Genomic DNA, 20,658 nt, shown 5'->3' with positions numbered 1-20,658 from the left:
GAATCATAGTGAAAAAAACAAAATATACACTTTACAGTGAGATAAAGTACATGTCATTAGCCCTTATTTTTTACATATATATACATATATATGAAATTTAATGGAATATTCCTAGCGAGAACAAGATAAAATAGGTCTTGCCAAAGTTTAATGTAAATTATTGATAGGGATAATATCTTTAAAATTTATTCGACGTAGCTATATGTATAAATATGCCTTTTAACTATTGACGTTAAATTGAGAAAAAGGAAAGAAACTATGTTAAATAAATAGATAGTAAAAGGCTTGCTCTGCATCAGAGTTAGTGATATTTATTGAAATAGCGATAGCATTATAATAGTTTAATCCTATATCTGTGTAAAGTTATCGGATATTTAATGGAAAACGAACGGGGGATTATCGTGAAAAATTAATGTATTAATTGACTAATATTTTGTCTCGCACACACATTTCATTATTGTAAATAATGCATCTCGCTCATTATGTAGTTGTAAATTATAAAACACTTGAGTACCAATGTAAATCGTACTTTTCTAAAACATAAATTGTACTAATTATGAATCCTATCAGGTTATTCGGAATAGAGATAGTATGATCCTTAATTAACGCCTCTGTTATTAATTATGTTAAAAACTATCGAATTAAATTAATAACATATAAAAAGACTTATCTTCGATCAGAATTTTGATCGATAATTTCGTAAGTAAATATTTTATTACTAATACTAATATCACGAACGCTACTGCTATAACATTTTTCATTTTAATAAAAGAACTCGAAAATTTTTGTTCTCTTATTAAAGTACGAATATGTATTGCATTTTATGTTAATAATTTTTGCATACATTTTCCAACAATACATATTATGAATGTAGTGAAAAGGTGTATGAAAAATTGATAATTATATATCCTAATTATATAATCTTTTTCTACAAAATCAAGTAAATATGTAAGTATAAACATATATACAATTGTATAATGTAATGGATATATTTTATTTTGTTGCATTTCATGTAAAATGGTTATTCGAACGTTTCTTGAGTATTCTAGGATCACTGTAAGAAACAGACTGATTCATTATTCCTGGAACCTCATCATGTACATATCACCACAAAATAAGATACATCGATTAATTCATTATACATTAATATAAATATACACGTGGTTCATCATTATTTATATATCATACCCAGTTTTATGATACTACTTAACTTTTAGTTATTCAATGAGCTTTTTTAAATTTGTATGATTGTAGTCGGTCGCATGACAATTATTCGACAAACCTGAGGATCCCAAACCTTAGATACGTAAAATATCAGTGACACAATGATAAACCATTGCATTAAATTAACATGTACACATACTGGATATTTTCAAACCACTTAAGCCTTATTTATTCCAATAATTAAAATTGATAGTATTAATGAAATCATTCCGAATGGATTCTTTAAAAAAGTTTAAAATTTATACAGACTTTTGATTAAAAAATACGCGCTAATCTTTTCAGATATTTCCAATATTTTAAAAAATATCTAGTATTTATACACGTCTATTTTACAGGTACAAAAAGAAGTATAAAAAAATCTTATGGCATAGGCGAAATTCTGTACAAATACTAAGGTCAAACGCATTTAATAAATTTAAGTAGATAATTTGCAAGAAAAATTTTGCTACACGCAGAGTGGCATAAACCTAATAAAAAATACTTTTTTTACACCCTGAGAATTTCCGCCGCTTTGTTATAACAAATTGCAATCCAGTCAGGTTGTGTGGCGCCCCATTGAATTTGATTCACTTCTCCTTCGGCAGCGGTGTAAGCAAGAATCGGATCCTCGATGGCTCGTGGCATTTGTTGTATGTCCCAAATTAATGCCTGATGATCATCTCCCGCCGTACAAATGTGGCAAGACGAATGTGGTGCCCAAGCAATACCATTAACGCTTGCTCTAAAAAGAAATATTAAAATTAAAATTTAATATGAAATGTATAAGATATGAGATCCAAATAAATATAACTAATACAATAAATACACGTTACATACCTATGATTATTAAGTCTCGCAACTGGTGTACAGGGCACGCGGACGTCTAAAATAATTACTTCACACGCGTCCATTGCAACCGTTGCAAGATAATTAGGGTCCTGCTTATTCCATGCAAGTCTCAAAAGCGGTGTATGTTGCGGGTCTTCATATATTATCGTAGAATGTTCCAAATGTCGTAAATCAAACATTCTCACAGAACCATCCGCACCAACAGACGCAAACATGTCACGACCACCACCAGCGCGGCTAAATGCTATGTCATATACTTCTTTATCATGAGCAATTAACTGTGTCTTAACATGGCCAGTGACCATATTAACTCTACCCAAAACTTGACCAGTTTCCAATCCCCAAATAGTACATGTTGTGTCTATACTAGAAGTACCAATTAAATTTGGATCTACTTCATTCCAGTCAAAAGATGTAAGAGGAGCACAAAAATCTGAATTTTTATTATTATTTAAAACACATTCTAAACGAGTTTCTGGTTCAGCTGCTCTCCAAACTCTTAGATAGTCTCCAGATGTAGCTAAAAGATCCGGAAACAAACCTATGAACACAATAAAATATGCAAATGAAGATAAAAATAAGAATAATATTAGTATGTAATTAAGATTTATTTCAATAATGTAATAATACCTTTACTATCTGGTATCCACATAATTTTTGTAGTTGGATAAGGATGATCAAATGTACTTTTGGCACTAAATTCAGAAGTCTCTTCATCCAATGAAACTATTTGTACTTTATTGTTATATTCTTCCACAAAACTACCAAGAGCCAAACGAAATCGCTTATCAGGTCTTACTGACCAATTAATACTGTACAAAGGCCATGGTGCCTCATATTTATAGATTTCTTTTCTTTTTGGCGGTACACTATGTAACGCCATATTTTCCTCCTACGTTTTTCACCTAAAATAATTCATATTAAATGTACATCAAACAATATAAATATATATATATTATATATATATATATATATATATATAATTTTTAAATTAATATTTTTATGTGAATTGCGATATAACAAAAGGGATGAAATTAATTATATTTCCTAGCAAAACACTATTTTAATAATTGTGCTTATACGTATCTATTATGATATAATCTCATAATATATAAACAAACAGATTACTTAGATTACGACACTAACCTCAAAATCTGAAGTGTTCAGAACGTAATCGCTTTTTAATGCAATTTATATCCAAGTTCTGAAAATTTATTCTTTCATAGTAAACATATTATCAAAAAGGATATTTAATGCTAAAAATATTAACGAAAGGAAGTCAATATTTAAATCACAATATTTCATAAAGATATAGACTTAACCAAATCTTTTATGATAAGATAAAATGGCGCTCTTTTAAATTTGACATTTTATTGTTATCATAATTTAATAATAATTAACAATAGCATTTGATCAATTCCAGTGGCTAAAATATATTTTTCAAAAATATACGAGGTAATATCAACATAATCTTAAACAAATTTGCAATTGTTATATTAAAATGTATCTTTACTTTTAATTTCCCATTTGCATGAATTTTATAAACTTACGTATTAAAAATTACAAATTCATTCATAAATACAGAATACATTTTTAATATCAATAAATATGTACGTATCTAAATATTGAATAAATTTGTGTTTTATGTTGATATTTTATACTGCTGCGTATGCGTCTTGATCTACTGCAGATATAATTGCGAATCTATCTTAATATTTCTAATGTGAAACTTAAATATTAGATAGTTCCAATATTTTAAAATTTGTGCCCTTTTAATTAAATTTAATATAATACATATTTATCCTATATATACATATATTTATTTGTGTTCCATTTATTTCACATTATTTGTCCTAACTACCAAGTAAAGCTACATTTATGTTGGAGCTACGATGAACAAGAAGAGTGGCGATAAGAACGAAATGTAGAAATACATGCAATTATGACGTGTATACATGCATAAAACGCTTCGCACACTGTATTTATATAATACAATATTATATATCAATGCTTCGCTCTCATTGTCACTCTTATCATTTATTGCAGGTCCAATGTAAACGGACTCTAATATTCATATAATCTTTTATTCATTTGTTATTAAGCATGAAGTGGCAAAATAAAATAATTTGGAGTTCGAGATGTATCATTAAGACAAATAAAATAATGATCGAAGATAATAATTAGCTAGGAAACGATGGCCGTATGCTTTGAATCTCTTTGAATGACAACATAACTTCTGGCATTAGGCCTTTCGTTGAAGATTATGCCTTATGTTGATAATAATGTTTCTTTTCCATACATATTAAGAAATACGCGGGAAAAGCCAATATCAACATATTACAATTTTCACTCTTATTGTCATTGTAGAATGCAAGTTAACTATTTTTAAATATTTTCAAACAAATATCATTCACAAATATGTGCCTTTTACGATATTGTAGATGTGAAAGCGTTTTTGGCGGCAACAGGTAATTATTCGATTGGTTGCCAGTAATTTGGCGCGAAGCAGAAGGAAATTATGGGTGAAGAATGTATACTTCTGGAATACTTATAGTTTACTCTGAGCATTCGGTTGGTTTTCGTGGAGTGCTGACAACTTTTTGAAAGTATTTATATTCTTTATTCACTTTTTCTGTAAGATTCGTTGAATTTTACGATGCCACTTCAAATTTCAACAAAGGAAAATATTCGTAAACATCTTGAAAATGTTTCTTTGAAAGATAACGTAAGTTTATTTATGTACTTTATAATCCTAATTTATCTGAAATCTTATATTCTAGATTGATTATTGCTTAGTTTTCTTTCTCAGTTATTTATTTTTTCTCAATTCTTTCTCAAGTTCTTTCTGAATTATTACTAAAGAATTTTTATCTAAGTTAATTACTAAAACTGTTATCAAGAAGATGTTTTATTTCTTTTTTGGTTCCATTTTTATTAATTATAACTTATATTTACTAATTATAGTAAAAAATGCAAATTATATTATACTATTTGTAAATATTCTACATATATTAAGAAACTAATTCGGCATAAAAGATAGCTATGTCGATTTGTTAGATATAAGTTATTAATTTTTTAGTGAATTGTTTTTATAACGAATTGTAAATTTTATTAGATAATGAAAATAAGAACTTACAATATTAAATTACATGATATATTAACATATTAAGTTATTTTTGTCAGTTCCACATGTCTAACACAGATGTAAGATGTACTTCTGCTTTATTTTTTCATAGAAAAATTGTGATTTGTTATATTCAGCTTGTTATAAACAGATAAACATAATTCTGTTAAATATAATCGATTGAAAAAAACCAAAAAAATACTGTTAATAATTAAATATTTATATTATAATTTGTGTTATGTTCTAAAAAATTTCTCAGATTTATAATAAAGTATAATGTATGAATATTAGCATATTAGTATACATAATAAAAAGGTGGAATATTGTGATATTTTGTGGATTACTTACTGTTTATAGTATTCTGATTAATGTTTTGTTTGGTAAGAAATGAATTCATACATAGGTTATCATAGCTTTTCTTGAATTGTGTAAATACTATTACATGTAATTATGTAATACAATAATATTTGTCATTTCATGATTTTCTATGTATTTCTGTTCTTCAAATTGCTATTGAAGAAATTCTTTATATGTCCTGTAAGTAACATATTAAATTTAATAGATATATGACAAACAAACTATTTTTACTTATAACTCTTATTATTTGATACTGATACTGTGACTGTGACTGTGACTGTTAATTTAGCAAAATATCTTCCGTGTATTAACTTTTATATTTCTGTTTTTAGACTTCTCCAAAGAAATTATGTATTTCTCCAATTAATTCACATGAGAATGGTACCAAAAATGTAATACATAATTGTTTTGCATTTATATGATTAAGATGATTAATTATAAGATTTTTATAATATTTTTATGTATTTTCAGGGAACTAAAGTCAAAGATGTAAAAATGACAATTTTAAAAGAAAATGGATTCAATCCAGAATTAGAACCATTACTGAAAGAAAATCCACGTAGATTTGTTGTCTTTCCTATTCAATGGCCTGACATTTGGCAAATGTATAAAAAAGCTGAAGCATCATTTTGGACTGTTGAAGAAGTGGATCTTTCTAAAGTATAATTCTTCAAATAGTTGGACTTAAAAAGAAACATATAAGTTAATAATTATATTATATATCTTCACAGGATGTATTTGACTGGAATCATTTAACTAGTGATGAGAAACATTTCATATCTCATGTCTTAGCATTCTTTGCGGCTTCTGATGGAATCGTTAATGAGAATCTTGTCGAACGATTTAGTCAGGAAGTACAAGTAACCGAGGCACGTTGTTTCTATGGTTTTCAAGTCGCCATAGAAAATGTGCACTCAGAAATGTACTCTATGTTGATTGATACATATATCACAGATACCAAAGAGAGGTAAATAATAAAGTATCTTTTTTATCAATTATTGAATGTTATTGTACAACTTTTATTTAAAAACTTCTATTCATTGATATTGTTTGTTCATAGAGACTTTCTGTTCAATGCGATTGAAAATTTACCATGCGTTGCAAAAAAAGCTAACTGGGCATTAAATTGGATAAATCATGAGAGTGCCACATTTCCTGAACGTGTGGTTGCATTTGCTGCAGTGGAAGGTATTTTTTTTAGCGGTAGTTTTGCCGCTATTTTCTGGCTGAAAAAAAGAGGTTTAATGCCAGGACTTACATTTAGTAATGAGCTTATTTCTAGAGATGAGGTTAGTATACAATTGTTTTAATACATAGTAAAAGAATCAATGATATGCAGAACTAGAAAGAAGACGAGCGAAAAGAATGCGCGTCCAGTTGATTATATAATCCTGTCAATCTTCTTTCTAACTTTGCATAATATATATGTGAGATGGGTACAAAAGTTACAGTACTACATAAAATCAACTAGTTTACTTAATTTAGGGATTACATTGTGATTTCGCATGTTTGATGTTCAAACATATTGTACAAAAACCGTCTTGCGATCGGGTCACATCAATTATTAAAGATGCCGTCAAAATTGAACAAGAATTTTTAACGGACGCTTTACCTGTTCAAATGATAGGAATGAACTGTACACTTATGTGTCAATATATCGAATTTGTTGCTGATAGATTACTTACAGAATTAGGCTGTGAAAAGGTTTGTAAAAGTATTATAATTTTAATGATAATATTGACCAAATTAATATGTATATTAATTTTAAATATTTTTATTTTCAGATTTATATGTCCGAAAATCCATTTGATTTTATGGAGCACATCTCTTTAGAAGGTAAGACAAACTTTTTTGAAAAGAAAGTAGGAGAGTATCAAAAATGGGGAGTAATGCAAGATAAAGTCGAAAGCAATTTTACAGTTAATGCTGAATTTTAATTTACTAGATGACAGTAATAGGAAAATTGACTATCTCTCTTTTCTTTTTTTAACAATAACGAGTTCGATTTGATTGTTTTTTATTTGTGTATGAAGCAAGAATGTTATATATGCTTTACTTATCTACGTAGATGGAAAATAATTTTCGTTTCTTCTTTTCTTTTCTCATTGATTAAGACTACATTGTATATTACTAGAACCAAGATTGATAATTGTATTTATTTTTTGCTACAATTTTTATTCTTTGACAATGATATTTAAAGTTCAATAACAACTGGATCTACATCATTTATCACATTTCTTATGAAGTTATGATGAAGTGTATTGTACATTTATTGTGACATTTATTTCGAGTCTTGTTATATATTATATTCAATTATAGAAATAATTTTGTTTAAAACGTATCATGTATTGGCAATCAAAAGCTTATTATTTCATAAGACAACATGCAAATGAAATTTGTATAGGAATATAAAAGTTCAAATGGACCACAAGAATATTTGACAATTGAGACAAAACAATTCAGTATTTATATAGAGTTTATGTGTATGTATATAATGTAAAAAATATAATAATCTTTATTACAAGTAACAGGAATAGGTAATTATCGTAAATATAAGATTACTATGCAATTATATATATATATAAAAAGTTTATATCTTTAATAACAATTGATAAATTTTATGAAATTTATACATTCATTTTATAAAAATTGGATGTTTTAGTGATACAACAATCTCAGAAAAAAGTATTTTTCATGATAGGCAGGAATGTGAATATGAATTGTATGATTGTATGCTATCTAAATCTATGTAAATTTTGCACAATTAGAATTTGTATATAAGTCTTCTATTCTATAAAGTTTATAGCAAACATTAAAGAGACTTTATTTGAAAGCCATTGTTTAAACGATTTAGGTAATTTTTACGGCATTCCATGCTGTCAGCTGGTCTATTGTATGGCAACCAAACAGGTTCACCCACGAAATAACGTTTTGCTTTGATGTAATTCTGGAAAACCATAATGATGTAATTTTTAATAAAACTTAAAAGTGTAATAAATACTTACTTTAATATCCAAGGTAAACCTATGATATATTCCACTTGGAATAATTATCAAATCTCCAGCTTTAACTTCAATACGTATCCATTGGTCATTCTTGTCTCTAACATCAAAATATCCTGTTCCATCCAAAATTAACCTTATTTCTTCATCAGTATGGAGATGTTCGGTGAAGAAATTTTTTAACTAAAAATTTAAGAAATAATTTGTATTACTTTATTTTGATAAATTATCATGGAAATTTATCGAAAGAAATAGAAATTGTACTTACTTTTTCCTCGTAATTCGGGAGACATTCCTTTGAACATTCTATTTCGTCTTCGTATGTATAACCACGTTCTGCTTTCAATACCGTCAACGTATTATCATTTTGATAGTTTTTGTAATCAATCTACATTAACATCAAGTTAAATACATAAATAAAATATGAAAAATAGAACGTTAATACAACGTAATTTTTTCAATAACATATGAAGGTCAAATTTTAAGATAATTTCTTTTTTATATAATTTTTATTCAATGCGCACGAGCATAAAACGGAAGTAATACGATTACAAAATCACAATCGAGCGACAGATGTCAATAATGAAAAAATTTTACTGAAGTATACAAATGTGACCTAACCTTAAAATATTCAACACCTGTTTTCTTGAACAAATCCTCAAGAGAAATATATTCAGGTAGTTCTTTATGGTGTTCTAACCGTTGATCGTCATCGCTGTTATCCATGTACCACGCACGAACCATTTTTCTTCTGTGAACAAATTTGATTAACTCAGTTGTAGCTTTTATAACTTGTTATTCGCTAATGTCGTAACCTTAATGATAAAATTATCTATTATAGATGTAGTATACATTTTTCACTGGACTTTAAAGAAACGTATAAACTTATCTGAACAACTGATATTGAAGCATAATTTTAAATTAAAAATTACATGCCTTTATTGTAATTATGTTTAAATATAAAGGATGAATATATTGTCTTATTATTTTACAAACTTATGGTAATGTTAATATTTTATGTATTTTTTATATATTTTTTATTTTTATATTATGTAAGTCATTTGTTCTAATGCAGTTTGGATTATTTCATATATCATATATCATAGTTATTTATGTATATTGAATTCATATTTACTAATGCCATTTTAGTAATTGATATATTTAATAGCAATTGTATTTCATTTTCAGAGGTCTTTATATAAAGATGTACATATGAATCTCTATCGATAAAGGAAAGGTTTTCATGAAACAATATAGTTCTAATTAATTATACTAAGATGGAATGGTCAGACAAACTAAATGAATTTTACAAAAAGATTCAAATGTATCTAATGAAAATGAGTCAAGAATGTGGAGAATTGAAATTACTTACTGTGTGCATTACAACTGAGAATAATAATCATATTGAACACATATGTAAATCAATGAACAATATATTTAAAACCTATAATATACCTATAGAGGAAAAGACTTCAATAAATAATGAAAGATGTATACAGTCATATAAATACTTATTATTAAATACTAATTTTGAGAATCAAGAACGTTTGGCAGAAGATCTTGTCAGTGGTCACTTGGTTGATATGTGTCCACCTTTATCTCCATATTTGCTTATACAAATATTATGGAGTCTTGAGTATGAGGAGGTTTTAATTGAATCTCTTTTATATATGCCACTTGATCTGTGTACAGAGATAGTGAAAACAGTTACAAAATGTATAGACAGATTACCCTTTCAAAGATTAGTTAAAGCTATATATCAATTGATACTAATCATATACACTAAATTCTCTCAATTAAAGGAATGTAGTGTACAGTCCAAGAATGTTGAGGAAAGCGTACAAAATTTATTAATGAGTTTTGAAGAATTCTTACCATTGTTAACAAATCCAAAGTTACCTTATTTAATGGAAGCATCAGGCTTAAAGAAATGTGAACAACATGGTATCATGTTAAAGAAGTTAATTTGTACAATAAGAAAATGTTTGGAAAACAAAAGTAAAAAAATATTGATTTCTAGTGAACTTGAAAAATTGTATAACATTACGTTTGGAAGAGAGGCACTTGTAAAGTGTGAAAGTACATTGATAGAAAATACTATATCAACATTAAATCAACAATTGGTGAACTTATTGCTGACTAAAATCAAAGAAGTTGATTGTAATATTTACTTAAGCTGGGCAGAGTTGGATGATCAAGAGAACAATATGATCTCTTTACAACGTTCCATTGGAATTGAATGTTATTACTTTATAGATTTTGTATCAAATGATAAGGAAATATCGGAGAACACCCATTTGATAGAATGTTTACAGCAATTATCATGTAAATCAGATCCTAAACAGTCGAGCTTTGCTTTAAGTCTATCAGAACTCTGTTGTGCCATACATAGTGGTAAAAAGGAGCTCATGAGAGAATTACTATGTAGGTACAAAGAATGGGACCGCACGGTGCTTGATTTCATTTATGACAATAGATCATTACTAGAAAAAAAAGACTGTTTAACACTGTTAGAATATCTTACTTTTGTTCTTATGCAATCAACAGAGGAAGATTTGAAAGAATTCAGTTACACTTTAGTTATAAAAATATTATCGTGTCAAAGTGTAACAGATATTTACGAAATTATAACGATGTATTTAACGAAATATGATGGTAAAAGTTATTTAGATTGTCCGCACACAGATGAAGCATTTCACGAGTTTATTATGCGAAACACAAATTTACAAACTTCCACGAATTTAAAAACGGTTTTACTGTTTCTTTTAAAAAATCCTAAAATGGTACTAATAGTACTTTTGAAAATTACTATTGGTCATTCTCGTTATAGAAATATCATGATTTCTCCTAATGATTTACTTTTATTATCACCATTTATGCAAATAAGAGAAGGCAATAATCAAATATTATTAACAAGTGTGCTAAGAATTATTTGTATAGAAAATACAGAATGGAATGCTAAGAAATTCATGGACCTCGTGAATATCATGTTAGACAATTCTGTAATTAAAGTACATGACTTGATAAATAACGTTTATATACCATATTTAAGGCAAGATACCTTTAATGTATCAAACATAAGTTCTGTTCTTAATAGTATTCGCAAACTGCAGGTGAAATGTACCAAAGATACGAATATTAAAGACTTGATAATAGTTCTTTCAAGAAGAATGTCGTTCCTTCGAAAAAATACAAGCATCTCCAAATATGTAAGCAATGAAATATTTATTCAAATAACAAGAATATTGCCATATTTTTTGGAAAACAAAATTTTTCCTGTTTCAATAAAAAAAGACATTATTGATGGGATTGACTCTGTCATTGAACCAATAGACAAGTTATATTTCACTTCCCTTTGGTATTTTATACAAAAAGGCGTCAGTGTAATTTATATAATCGAAGATTATCAAAGACGTTGTTTTGTTGTATTGAACAGATTAAAAGAAGATCCAAAAACTTCAGAAAAATTGCGACATTATTTGTCTAATTTAAGTTTATTAAGAGAAGACTTTCTGCGCCATTTGATCATTCGTTCGACCGAAGAAGAATATCAGAGAATATGTTCTGAGCTTACTATAATTTATTGGATCGTTTTTGGATGGAATGACGAAATGGATGCATTCGATCATATTCTACGTGTAACGATAGAGGCGTGTTGTTTATCTCTAGAATATCCATCTATCGGTGGATACGATTTATTCACATTTTTACTTAAATCTTTCACGCGTTTCTGTAGAACTTTTGTATCGCTTGAAGAAATGGAAAATTATGAGCAAGTATGCCAAGCGTTAATTAAAAATATCAACCAACTCGATGGAAGCATAAGACATAGTCCTTATGCGGATCTATTCACTACCTGTATTACGCATTTAAATGATCAGACAGAAAATAATTCTGCAAATTTTCTGCAAGATGTTTTAAACACTTTACATCATTTCAGTGATCAGTGCTTTGAATATAATAAGTACAATAAATATAGTGAAGCAACATATAAAATACCTCATTCTCTAAAAGTTTCAAATTGTTATATGACTTATGAAATAATTTCTGCTTGTCTGAAAGTACCTGCAACAGAAGCTTATGAATGTATTAGGAGAATGAACGATCTATTTGCCCCGAAATAAATAAAAGTGGGAATGGATTATGAATATTGATTCTTTGTTGAATTTAAACTACTTATATTTTAAGTTTACATTTATGTAATCTATTTCATTTTTTTTAGTATTAAAAGATCTAAGTTGGTCTTTATCGATACCATCCTGAAACTTCACAAAATGCTAAAGCAGAAATTTAATATAATTCATGATATGCCACAATAGTTGCATTAGGTAAAATATATTGTATTTATAATATTAAGATTAATAAACAGGCTGTGGCAATAACTCTGATCATCCTGAGTATTTCCGTTATTTTTAGAGATATGGAAAAATTTTGATTACAAAAGTTGCATAGTGTGAAGGGGGCCATAATATAGCAGTAATAATATTTCTGTAGGTGAAGCATTTTCAAAGATTTCAAGGTCACGTCCGTTCTTTTAAATTACTTTTTTATGCTTGGTAAAATATAGGATGTTTAGACGATCTCAACAACCCTTAATACAAGGTCGTTTAACAATAAATAAAAGACACAAATCAAGACAGCAACAAATATTACGTCATGATGAAGTGGTGCAAATTTTGAAATCATCGAATTGCCGAAGCCTGTTCACTTATCATTTTCAAATTGATTGAGTCTTTGTTTCATGCCTAATAGCATTGTTAGCTTTTTTTGGTACACAGTATTTTTTAATATTTCCCACAGAAATCGAATGGTGTTTTTAATCATTAATAAATATAAAGATAAGCTAGCCATGAAACTGACCCATCACGTCCTATCTATCGATTGAGGAAGATTCTATCAAGTAGTTTTTACCGTGCATAATGCATGAGACAGTAGCGTTATTGGTTACAAATGTAAATATGTCCAACGACTAATACAGGGAGAATATTACAAGATATGAAACGAAGACTCATTGCAGTATGTGCTACAATCAATCCGGAAGTGATAACAAGTACACGGGCTTTGAAAATTCGACGATTTCAAAGTTGCATCGATTTAAATGAGCACCACTTCGAACATTTATTATGACGTAAGGTTTGTTCCTTACTGTTTCATTTCTTGTTGAATGACATTAAAATAGGAGTCGTCGAAATCATTCTCTACTCTACCAGTCATACCAAAGTATGGCACGAAATTTAAAAAAACGGAGGTAAACTTGAGATATTTTTAAGTGATCAGAGATATTGCCACACCCTATATTTGTAAATATATATATAAATATATATACTTACCACTAATTCGTTACACAATTTGTTTTCTTCTTTTTTGAGGCTACAGATTTTAGTTTTTGTGCGATTTTTATCGAATTGTAAAGTATTTAAAAAATTATTTTCATAATAAACGATAAAACAACTAACGCAAACGGATATTAAATATTTTCACGATCAATAAATTTCTAATTCGATTATTCTATTGCTGAATCATTTATGTAAAAGAATTTATTAAAAATTTTACAAGTTTAAAAATTATAGGGATTTTTTGTATGTATTTTCAATCCTTGTAACGAAAAATTTTTTACATCTTATTAAAATTTCCAAGTTTTCATCTTTACGTCCTAAAGGATTTTTTTATAATCAGTACTAAAGTAGTTGCTTGTTTTTATTCTATATTATATTTGTGCGATATTTCCAAAATGCCAGTACAATGGTTAGTAATAAAAAAATGTGAAAAAATTGCATACAAAGAAAAAATGTGCACCAGTATTGAGACAGGCAAAAATCAAGTGGGTAGCTTCCTCTGGATAGTCTCAATGCTTTCATGGAAAAAAATTTGGTCTGTAATATGAGACAAAATTGCTGTATCAGCCTATCGTCTTTGAAATTAAATTACGATTTCTATCTTTAATCTACAAATATTAGATCCATGCTACATTATTTAGATTATATCAAAAAATTAATATTTAAAATAATTTCAATATAAAGAATCGACTTTTAATTAATTAGACAATAGGGTAGTACAGTCATGCCTTTCATAATAAAACCATTATTTTCTCCAAGTTAAGAACCATACATTTTTTCCATGTCATTGAGTTACAAGATTTCTATAGTGACTAGATTCTTATGTTGGTAATATAAATGGAATACAATACAACGTTTGATAATTGAAAGTAGATTTTTGACAAATGAAAACGAAATCAAGAATGAGAATATTTTGTCACAAAAAAAGATACTCGTTTATTTTCACTCGCGTTTTTAAAAAGGGAAATATACGAAAGGTACGTACTCTTATGTTTTACTTCTTTTTTTTCTCTCGCCACTGGTAAAAAATAACGCATGTTTTCGTTTCGCCTATTTCTCCTGCCTCTTTTATCGACGCGATTAACAAACATCTCAGGTGGAGAAAGAAAAAAAAGAATTCGAAATACCAGCGAGCAATTTTTGCGGATGGTGTCGTTTACAATCGAGTGGTCTCGAGTATCTGTTTCTTGTCTACCCAAGTGATATTATCGCTCGAACAGTATAGTTAATCTGATCAAAGAACAACGAACCAAAGAAAGACGGGCTAAAACAACAAAGAACATAACTATATCTCGCGAAGGTTGTTTGTCAATGAAATGCACATTTTTTTACTGTAAGCCATTCTCATTGTTGTCTTTTCGAATGTCAGATCAGTATTCCTTCAAATTTTTTTTCCTTCATTAATATTAATATTATTATTAATTATTATTAATATTATTATTATATATAATTCGACGCTATAATATTTACAGATTCTTCACATTGTAAAAAATATAACGTATTTCGTACTCAATATCATACGCAGGTAGTACTGAAAGGCCGATATACATCTAAATCGTGGTGTTTCTCGAATTAATGTGACCCAGTTGCGTAACAAATCTGCATGTATACATATATATTGTATGTATATATATATATTTATATATTTATATTTATATCATTTATTTATTCATTCATTTATTTATATCTAATTATAAAATCGTATGCGAATCGTTTTTTATAGGTGGTGAATTCTTGTGCTTTCTCTTTTCCTAATCTTTTTCCTTCTTTCACTTTTGTTATAAAAGAAATAAAAAAAAAAAAAAAGAAACGACAGATAATACTAAAAAATATTTGCTGGCTGAGAAACAAGGGAACGAAACGTACCTGGTCCTTGACACTTGATATGCTCACTCAGGCGAAGCTCGATTTTTTTTCTTTTTCTATTTCTTTTTTTTTCTAGTATTTTCTTAATGCTCGATAGCTTTCCAAGTAAGAGGACAGTTTTTTTTATCATTATTATTAGTAGTAGTACTTTATCATCTTTTTTTTGCATTTTTCGTTTTTTTGGGTTTCTCTTCATTTTTTCTCTCTCTCTCGTGTACAAAAGTTTTCAGTGCATTCTTTAGAAAAATATTCTTAAAACGCGATCCCACGCCGGAGAAACGTGTGCGTGTACGTTCAGAAGCGATACAAATATAGAAACTTCTTTTTTCCTTTATTCCGTTTTTTTTTCGTGCATTTAGTGTGTATATAATGTACTTAGAAAGCTATCCCGCGGGCAGTCAATGAGCGTCCTTTACTTTTCTCCCACCCCTGTGTCCAACCCCTCACTCTACCATTTTTCTTTCCTTTTTTCGTTCTTTCTTTTTTTATTATTCTCTTTGCTAATCTATGGTTTTCGCGAAGCACAAAAAACCCAGGAGGGCGAAAAAACGTAACGATAATAGAGCGAGAGCGATTACACGTTTCACAAAGAGGCCCTTTGATTCGCCGTTGAAAGGCTTCTATACGCGGTTATTATCGTCGCCTTTTAATAGAAAAACTGCGGTTATAATCTACGGGATCACAGCGAGACTATGAATTTTCCGAGTGATAAAATAGAGGATACGAATAATTATATCTGTGTTGCCACCTCCTGTTCCCCCCTCCCACTCACTTTTCCCCCTTTTTTCTTCTTTGTCTGTGTTTATATTATTTGAGTACAATAACGAAATATATTAAATGGCCGATTCGCTACGTCGGTATACGCTTCACCAATCTTAAACTGACGAAACGTATTAGCACCCTTCATTAGACGAATACACGAGGCTACTTTGGATTCTCCCTCTATATACTCTACTGTATATTCGAGTACTTCGTTCCCCTAATGCATATACATATACATATACATATACATATGTGATGTATAATGGTTTCTAAAGTATCAAATTATAAATACTAATATTTTGGAATGAGACTAAAATGTAAAAAATAACAAATAATCGTTTAAACTTATAATATATAATTATCTAACGTGAAACGTATAATTAAACTTATTATGAGAAATTAAAAAAAACATAGAAATTTCCGAACCATGTATAATAGTTATTAACGCACAAAGTTAAATGCTCTGCGATGTTAGAAAGAAGAACATCCAGCCCCGCATATTCGCTACGAAACGACATTTCTAAAAGTGCACCGACAATTGGAGAGAACGAATTAAGTGTACGATCGATAACTCTTCCCAAGAATTCTATATCGTTGGACTCATTTCTTTTTTGTCCTTTCTAACTACCAATGATAGAAATACTGTACATCAGTTCGTTTGAAACTTTTCAGTTCGATATCGCGGCCCTTCGACACATCCGAATACGGGAAGCGCTGTCGGTCGTGTACAATTCAACATTCGTAATCGATCCGAAAGACAGATAATTGAGACGAACAAGTAGATATTATACAAACTATAAATTCACATTTTCTTTTGTTTTTATAAAATCAGGATTTAATATCCTCCCATTAAAATTTGTAAAAAAGAAAAAAAGAGAAGATAATCAAATTGAACAACCCTCATTTTTTTTTATTAAGGTACGTTATGCAGTGATCACACGGAAATTAATGACTTCGATGGTGGCATTAAATAATAATGTATCGAGCTAATGTAATGACTGTTATGGTATAAAAGCGGTATTTAACATCGGATAATATGATTTTTTTTGATCACACGAGAAAAATTACACACGACCTACTACTACTTATAAGGGAGTCCATTGCTTCTTTTTTTTTTCTTTTTTGTTACATCTATCTGTTTACATTCACAAACTCAATGATAATCAGTTTCGAAAGGAGATTTTTTGTTCGTACAAAGCAATGGATATATTGATTATTATGAGTACCACATACGTATTTTGCAGTTGAAGGGATCAATGTACCAGCAAGCCTTTGTGAAAAAACATTTCAAAGTCTCACCTCTCTCCTCTTGCTGGTTTCTTTTGTTTCAAATTGGCCATAAAACTTTTTGGAATTGTATAAAGATCTTGTATTTTTGTTTCTATCGTACACACTTTACCATGTAAATCCTATAATTATGTTTACGATTGATGTTATGCACTACTGTCCTTCTGTAATATTACTGCAATTTTCTTTCCTCTTCTTTTCTTTTGTTCCTTTTCATTTCATGCTTTGATCAATTAAAGCACTGGGTGTTACGCTTTCAGTTTTTATTCTGATCAAGGTAATTCTTATTGAAATAAGAATACACACGATATCTGGTATACTATGGAATCTTTTTGATATTTATATTCTGGTCTTAAATATAAAATTCTATTCATTAGTGACCATTCTCAATACTCCATCATGTTCACCTCAATAAAATGTATTTCTAATATTGGAACTGTATAATCAATACCAGTACCATTAACGACACACCATTCAAGCCATCTATATAATGTACTTCAGCCTCTAACATTGAGCATAGGTAACATATCATTAATGGAAATCATTGCACAATGTATCTAAAACGACCTATCTTCTTTCCAATTCTTGACTGTACATTGTAAACAACATTTATTCTAATGTTTCCAATTCTTTTTAATATTTCAAATGACTGACCATCACAGTGATTCCTTCAATATCTGCAAATAGTTTGAATGCTTTGTTAATCTAACCTGCGAGTAATAGAGGTTCATGGACTGGAACAAATACGCAACGGGTGTATCTTTTAGATTGAGCAGAAAGCTAGACGTATCGAGTTTGGTTTTGCTGTTAACAAGTAACAACTACTGCAGGGCAGTTCTGTTTTCACCCTCGATGGTATCTGTGTCCTTTCCTATTCCATTTGCTATTCCCTTTTCTCATTCTTTCTCTCTCGAGTATTGGTCCTTTGCTGACGGAGTTACCTCTTTCATTGCCCACTTATATCTACTATTATATATTACAATAATATTACACATAATACTATCCATGTATATTAAAATATTTAACAGCCAGCCAAATAGCAGGCTACGATTTTCCAATAGAAAAAGAACCAAGAGAGACGGCATGAGTCTTTGACGTATTTTGAATTCACAAAAATCCAGGCATTACAATCATAATATTAGTCTTACAGATTGGCGAATTCACAGCACAAGCCCAACATTGAGCCTAAGAGAGAGAGCGTAGCCACTGGATGAATGAAATTTTCACCAAGTGTACCGCGATCCAGCCACTATATGCATTTCCTTCACCTAACATGGCTCAATTAGCCCACGGTTCAGGATTTTGATTAATTATTAGAGGATGCTGCAACAACAGTAGCTTTTCTTCTCTTTCTCAGGGCTGACGTTCATCTCACGTACAATCTCCGCAAACACGTCGTTCACATTCGTGCGATGTTTTGCAGATGCTTCGACGAATGGGCAACCCCAGAGTTGCGCCAGAGCGTTACCCTCGGCGGTATCCACTTCGCGTTGATGCTCGAGATCAAGCTTGTTCGCGACGAGTAATACAGGTACCCTTTCGGTACCTTTAACGCGCGTTATCAATTCCTTCATCGCCTTGATATCTTGGAAAGTCTGATGATTCGTCAGACTATAAACTACGACGAATCCTTGGCCGTTCTTTATGTATAGATCGCGCATACTCGCGAACTGTTCGGTACCGGCGGTATCGAGGATCTCGAGTACACACGGCGAGTTGTCCACTTCGATCTCCTTTCGATAAAAGTCCTCGATCGTCGGATCATACTTCTCCATAAAACATCCCGAAACAAATTGCACAGTAAGTGCACTCTTGCCTACCCCGCCCGAGCCGAGGACGACTACCTTGAACTCGCGCATCTCTTTGGCAGTTCGCCTCCGTCTCCTCCGTCTCCTCCTCCTCCTCGACGTGTCCAGGACCGAGAGGAAGGTTCTCTCTCTCTCGAGTACCTTTTAGCCGATTATCGTTGCACGTTTGTTCTTTCTCGAACACTACAAAAATTGACTGCCGCTATATTAACTCTGTCTTCTTCGTATCGTTGAGACGATCGCGTTAGAACTAGAACGATTCTTATTGCCGGACAAAGGCATTGATGATATTATTAAACGATGAATCGTGCACAAGATTTTACCGTGATCGAAACGTAGTCGTTCTTAAGGTCCGAAGAAGACATGACAGCACCCGTATTCACACTCTCTGTCACACACCGCAGTCCCCTGGCGACGTTCGCCTGGCCTGCCTCCTTCCTGTCTTTCCTCTACCCCTCACTTCTTCCCTAGATCTGACGTGCGTGACGCCATCTTATCACACTTGGATTTTCTTTTCGTACCTCCTGCGCCGAACATCGGACCACTGCCTGAACTGCCTCTATCCGCTTTCAACCTATAACTAGTTTACGTCTACTCAATATATATCTTTCCAAAACTTATCTCGTAAGGGACTGAAAAATTGTGCTTTAAGACCTGTTTCCAAATTTTCCGGCATGGCTCCTTTTTACTTGATCGCACTGTTCTACGATTGGTGAATACCGATCGGGTTGGAAAAGTCGTAACGAATCGGAACGCTCGATGAGGGGACTGACTGTTCGCTCTTTCTTTGTGTATAATCGTACACCCGAGGAAAATAGTAAGAGAGGAATCACGGAAACTCCCTTTACCGGATGCAAGTGTCATTCTCTTATCTTCCAGACAGCACTATCCACGATCTCAAAAGCCACGAACTCCCAAGCATTCATCAGTGAGTTTTATTAATATCACAAATTATTCTGTAAAATTTTGTTTTTTGTTTATTTTTGGTTTTTAATAAATTTTATGATAACAAAATTTTTTGTTCTAAGATGAGAATTGGAATAATCGTTATTTATATTAACTTA

At 30.2% G+C, this 20,658-nt stretch overlaps 5 protein-coding genes across 9 annotated transcripts; 2 read left to right on the top strand and 3 right to left on the bottom strand.

The window, feature by feature from the left end:
- Positions 1 to 291: 291 nt before the first annotated feature.
- Positions 292 to 3,414, bottom strand: wap (DDB1 and CUL4 associated factor wap). Its single transcript, XM_069121349.1, has 4 exons — positions 3,199 to 3,414; positions 2,683 to 2,957; positions 2,041 to 2,593; positions 292 to 1,945 (listed from the first exon to the last, which is right to left on the bottom strand). The coding sequence occupies exons 2-4, from the start codon at positions 2,933 to 2,935 to the stop codon at positions 1,711 to 1,713; spliced, it is 1,041 nt and encodes a 346-aa protein (XP_068977450.1). The 5' UTR covers positions 2,936 to 2,957; positions 3,199 to 3,414; the 3' UTR covers positions 292 to 1,710.
- Positions 3,415 to 4,575: 1,161 nt separating this feature from the next.
- Positions 4,576 to 8,529, top strand: RnrS (ribonucleoside-diphosphate reductase subunit M2). 3 transcript variants are annotated; one of them, XM_069122656.1, is made up of 7 exons: positions 4,576 to 4,777; positions 5,866 to 5,925; positions 6,005 to 6,193; positions 6,265 to 6,500; positions 6,594 to 6,822; positions 7,019 to 7,237; positions 7,318 to 8,529. In XM_069122656.1, the coding sequence occupies exons 1-7, from the start codon at positions 4,709 to 4,711 to the stop codon at positions 7,468 to 7,470; spliced, it is 1,155 nt and encodes a 384-aa protein (XP_068978757.1). In that variant the 5' UTR covers positions 4,576 to 4,708; the 3' UTR covers positions 7,471 to 8,529. The 3 variants fall into 3 exon arrangements, with proteins under 3 accessions (XP_068978757.1, XP_068978758.1, XP_068978759.1); XM_069122657.1 differs by lacking the exon at positions 4,576 to 4,777 and adding an exon at positions 5,165 to 5,256; XM_069122658.1 differs by lacking the exon at positions 4,576 to 4,777 and adding an exon at positions 5,466 to 5,556.
- On the bottom strand, positions 8,026 to 9,291 carry Adi1 (acireductone dioxygenase 1). Its single transcript, XM_069122659.1, has 4 exons — positions 9,157 to 9,291; positions 8,804 to 8,923; positions 8,539 to 8,718; positions 8,026 to 8,480 (listed from the first exon to the last, which is right to left on the bottom strand). Exons 1-4 carry the CDS (start codon positions 9,277 to 9,279, stop codon positions 8,346 to 8,348), a joined length of 558 nt encoding a protein of 185 aa, XP_068978760.1. The 5' UTR covers positions 9,280 to 9,291; the 3' UTR covers positions 8,026 to 8,345.
- On the top strand, positions 9,071 to 15,824 carry LOC138184563 (uncharacterized). 3 transcript variants are annotated; one of them, XR_011174343.1, is made up of 3 exons: positions 9,071 to 9,212; positions 9,724 to 12,863; positions 13,336 to 15,824. XR_011174343.1 is itself a non-coding variant. In XM_069122654.1 (2 exons), exon 2 carries the CDS (start codon positions 9,813 to 9,815, stop codon positions 12,657 to 12,659), a length of 2,847 nt encoding a protein of 948 aa, XP_068978755.1. In that variant the 5' UTR covers positions 9,071 to 9,212; positions 9,724 to 9,812; the 3' UTR covers positions 12,660 to 15,824. The 3 variants fall into 3 exon arrangements, 2 of the variants coding, with proteins under 2 accessions (XP_068978755.1, XP_068978756.1); XM_069122654.1 differs by having other exon boundaries at positions 9,724 to 15,824; XM_069122655.1 differs by lacking the exon at positions 9,071 to 9,212 and adding an exon at positions 9,384 to 9,536 and having other exon boundaries at positions 9,724 to 15,824.
- Positions 15,825 to 15,905: 81 nt separating this feature from the next.
- On the bottom strand, positions 15,906 to 20,150 carry Rap2l (Ras-associated protein 2-like). The gene is made up of 2 exons (XM_069122661.1): positions 19,918 to 20,150; positions 15,906 to 19,777 (listed from the first exon to the last, which is right to left on the bottom strand). Exon 2 carries the CDS (start codon positions 19,643 to 19,645, stop codon positions 19,100 to 19,102), a length of 546 nt encoding a protein of 181 aa, XP_068978762.1. The 5' UTR covers positions 19,646 to 19,777; positions 19,918 to 20,150; the 3' UTR covers positions 15,906 to 19,099.
- Between the last annotated feature and the right edge of the window lie 508 nt (positions 20,151 to 20,658).

Source organism: Bombus flavifrons, chromosome 10 (genome assembly GCF_040668555.2).
Source record: "Bombus flavifrons isolate JBK064 chromosome 10, iyBomFlav1_principal, whole genome shotgun sequence".
Lineage (NCBI taxonomy): Eukaryota > Metazoa > Arthropoda > Insecta > Hymenoptera > Apidae > Bombus > Bombus flavifrons.
Note: the sequence above shows the minus strand (reverse complement) of the source record. Positions and strands in the feature narration are given on the sequence as shown.